This window comes from Prunus dulcis, chromosome 4, assembly GCF_902201215.1.
Source record: "Prunus dulcis chromosome 4, ALMONDv2, whole genome shotgun sequence".
Lineage (NCBI taxonomy): Eukaryota > Viridiplantae > Streptophyta > Magnoliopsida > Rosales > Rosaceae > Prunus > Prunus dulcis.
In genome coordinates, this window is record NC_047653.1 from 13,347,171 (window position 1) to 13,350,615 (window position 3,445).

Below are 3,445 nucleotides of genomic sequence, written 5' to 3' on the forward strand. Positions count from 1 at the left end.
CAATTCAGTGCTTTCAATGGAGATAAAACTAAATACAAAAACTGAATACTAAAAGAAAAACCAATGAAAAGAAACAAATGAAACAAAGAAAAACAAAACAATCAAAGTAATCTAACTATAGCACCATCGTTACCGAATCCCCGGCAACGGCTCCAAAAACTTGTTGAGCCAATTCTTAACAACTAAAATGAGTTATTAAAAACAGCAACTTTAATTCTCGCAAGTGCGCGAACCGTTTATAGTATAGCTTATGTAAATACGAGGTCGATCCCACGGAGAATGGTAACTTGGTTCCAAGTTAAATTACTTAGAATGCTAGAAAAAAAAAACATAAAACAAAGAAACTGACTAACTAGCTAAAGGCAAGGTCGAATTCAACAATGCCTCTTGCTAATTACTCAAGGTCTAGGACAGAATCCTAGCACCACACACGCACTCGAATTGGGGGGGGGTTTTGTTGTTGAAATGAAAAGAAGAAGGTGAAATGAAAGTACTCGAAATTAAACACTAGCAGCAATCAACAAGTTGTGAAACAATGATTGAGAGATGTTAGAGCCTTGGAATCCACCACTAGTTTTCCTATCCAAGTTATGAATGCATAGAAATTGACTCAAGCTTCATCAACAATAGATTATCGCATACAAGCCTATGGTATCTAGGTGCAGGATGCATGATTCTCCTAAGGCATGTGATTATGCATGGTATCTACACAACCCGTGATCTCTAATATGCAACCTAAGCATGGTATCTACTTAGAATAAAGCATACAAGAGTCATTAAGCTCCTTGAGAATATGATAATCACACAAGTCCTAGAACATGGTATCTGTCCTAGTCAACTTATGGTTATTAACCCCTTGAATGATTCTTAGGCCATTCATGTGTTGCTTGTGAAAGGAGAGTAGAATTGGTGAATCTAAACCCCTTCCCAACCTGTGCTAGATGCATAAAATCCTAGTTAGCTACTCCAAGAAAACATACATCAAGCACATAATAAACTGGAGATTAACAACTTGATAAAAAAAGCAAGGAAATCAATTAACTATAAAATCATCCATAACATTGAATATTCATGACTAGGGCTTCATCCTAAGCCCTAACTAAATGGATTAGCTAGACATAACTATGAATACAGAAAATACGAAATACATAGATAGGATAAAGAGAGGAGAAGAACTAGATGATGGCAGCAAGGAAGCTCCCTTGACAGCTCCAAGCTCTCTTCTCTCTTTGTGGTGAATGTGTGTATGAGAGGATGGATTATGTGAATGTGTGTGTCTGACTCCCCCCTTGAATGAGTGTGCAAACTCTCTATTTATAGAGTGAATTTCGAGCTCCCCTTTGGCTGGTGAAGCACACTTCTCTTAGCTGCTCCCAACTGCTCCAGCTGACCCATACTTGGCTGCCCATGCTTGCTTGACCATGCTTGTCTAGTCTTTGATGTGCTGAGGACAAATACATGTGTCCAGATATATCCAATTGGGCTGAAATTTGGATATGTTATAATAGACACCCATTGGAACAACTTCTATCAAGGATGTCTCCTCATCCACCCTGTGTAAGTTGCTGAAATGAGGCCTGCAAGATGACCCACGAAACTGGACTGACAAAGAGTGTGGCTCAAATTGGTTTTGTCTTTAAGCTCATATTCCTCTTGTGCCACTCAGCCCTTAACATGCATGAATTGTATCAAATGTCATCCCCTTGCTGTCTTAACCTATAAAACACACAAACAAAGGTAGGAGACTGAAAATAAAGAGAAGCTAAACAAAATTACTAAGCAAAGAAGGCATGCAAATGTGTGAAATTATGACCTTATCAAATACCCCCAAACTTAGATTTTGCTAGTCCTCAAGCAAAACAAAATATTCCAGCCATGGTAAAAGGGCGTGATGTAAGCAGCTACCGCAATCGTCATGGAAAGATATCACAAAATGTATTAGCAGCATGTAACTCTGATTTGGAGTTCATATACGTGCTCAGTGGATGGGAAGGTTCAGCTCATGATTCAAAAGTGTTAAATGATGCTTTATCAAGGAGGAATGGAATCAAGGTACCACAAGGTACACTCTTATCTCTTTGTTTTATTATTATCATTCATTATATCATGCTTTGCATACAAATTTTATATATATTTTATGATTAGGTAAATATTTCTTAGTGGATTGTGGATTTCCAAATCGACGTCAATTTTTAGCTCCATTTCGAGGTGTACGATATCATCTCCAAGATTTTGCTGGTCAAGGTCGTGACCCCGAAAACGCAACTGAGTTGTTCAATCTTCGCCATGCTTCCTTGAGGAATGTAATTGAGAGGATATTTGGGATATATAAATCAAGATTCACAATTTTCAAGTCAGCACCTCCATTCCTATATAGGACTCAAGCAGAGCTTGTGTTAGCTTGTGCAGGACTACATAATTTTCTTCGTAGGGAATGTCGTTATGATGAATTTCCTATTGAACTAGAGAACGAGTCTTCATCATCTTCACCATTACCAGGTAATGAAGGAGATAATGTGGAACAAGTTTTTGAAACTCAAGAACAACAACGAGAGAATGCTAATGAATGGAGAGTTGGTATAGCTTCTAATGACAGGACCCGACCCAATTTCCGCTTTGGAATTCGAGCCAAGTCCTGTGCGTGTCCGACACCTGGCGAATGTCGGGCACAAAAGACCTTTTTACCGTTCTTGTTTCAAATTCTCTTTAAAATGCCCTTAGACTTCTGCTGAAATTTCGGCAGAGTATCCCCTGTATTTTGACCAATCCCAAAATTTTTCACCTGCTAAACAATCAGTAAATCCATCCCAACAGCCAGAACATCTCAAGTAATAGATCTCATCTCCAGTTTTCCACTAATACTAGATATCAGAGCATACTTTAAAGTTTTCAAGTTTTCAAAGATTTTCTACAAACTCTACCTTGGTGTGGAAGCTATAATTGGCCCGGTGGTGGATCCCGCGTACTTCTACAGCAGATGGTCCGAGCTACTTCGACCCTTCGAAGGTCTCTTTTGCAATTCTGTCGGGCTCCTGGTGCCTTACTCTATTGATTTGGTGGTCGGAAGTGAGAGAACGAGCTCCCAAAAATTTTCAGAAAAACTGTTGGAACCAGCCTGTTTCGTGGCAGTTTCCGGCTACTACAGTAGCGGATGGAGGCTGAGGAGGGGCAGGGCTGATAGAGGAAAGTGAGGTGGTCCGTTTGGGACCGGTATTGCTTGAAACGGTGGCCTGAGTTGGGAGAAATCGCTGTCTGAAGTTGGCTGGTTGAGATGGTTCGAGAGAGAAGAAAGCTAGGTTTATAAAACTGAACTTCGAAATATTTACGGTTCTGCCGCTGAGACTCTTTTGACCATAACTCCTTTGTTACAACTCCGATTCGAGTCTACTCCGTGTCTACGGACTCGTTTCGCCGTGCTCTACGCAACGGCGTAATCGATATTTTC

The 3,445-nt window shown here is 40.0% G+C and overlaps 1 protein-coding gene across 1 annotated transcript; it reads left to right on the forward strand.

Moving 5' to 3' along the window:
• Positions 1–1,875: 1,875 nt before the first annotated feature.
• LOC117625419 (protein ALP1-like) lies at positions 1,876–3,191 on the forward strand. Its single transcript, XM_034356971.1, has 3 exons — positions 1,876–2,062; positions 2,146–2,577; positions 3,130–3,191. The coding sequence occupies exons 1-3, from the start codon at positions 1,876–1,878 to the stop codon at positions 3,189–3,191; spliced, it is 681 nt and encodes a 226-aa protein (XP_034212862.1).
• The last annotated feature ends 254 nt before the right edge of the window (positions 3,192–3,445 follow it).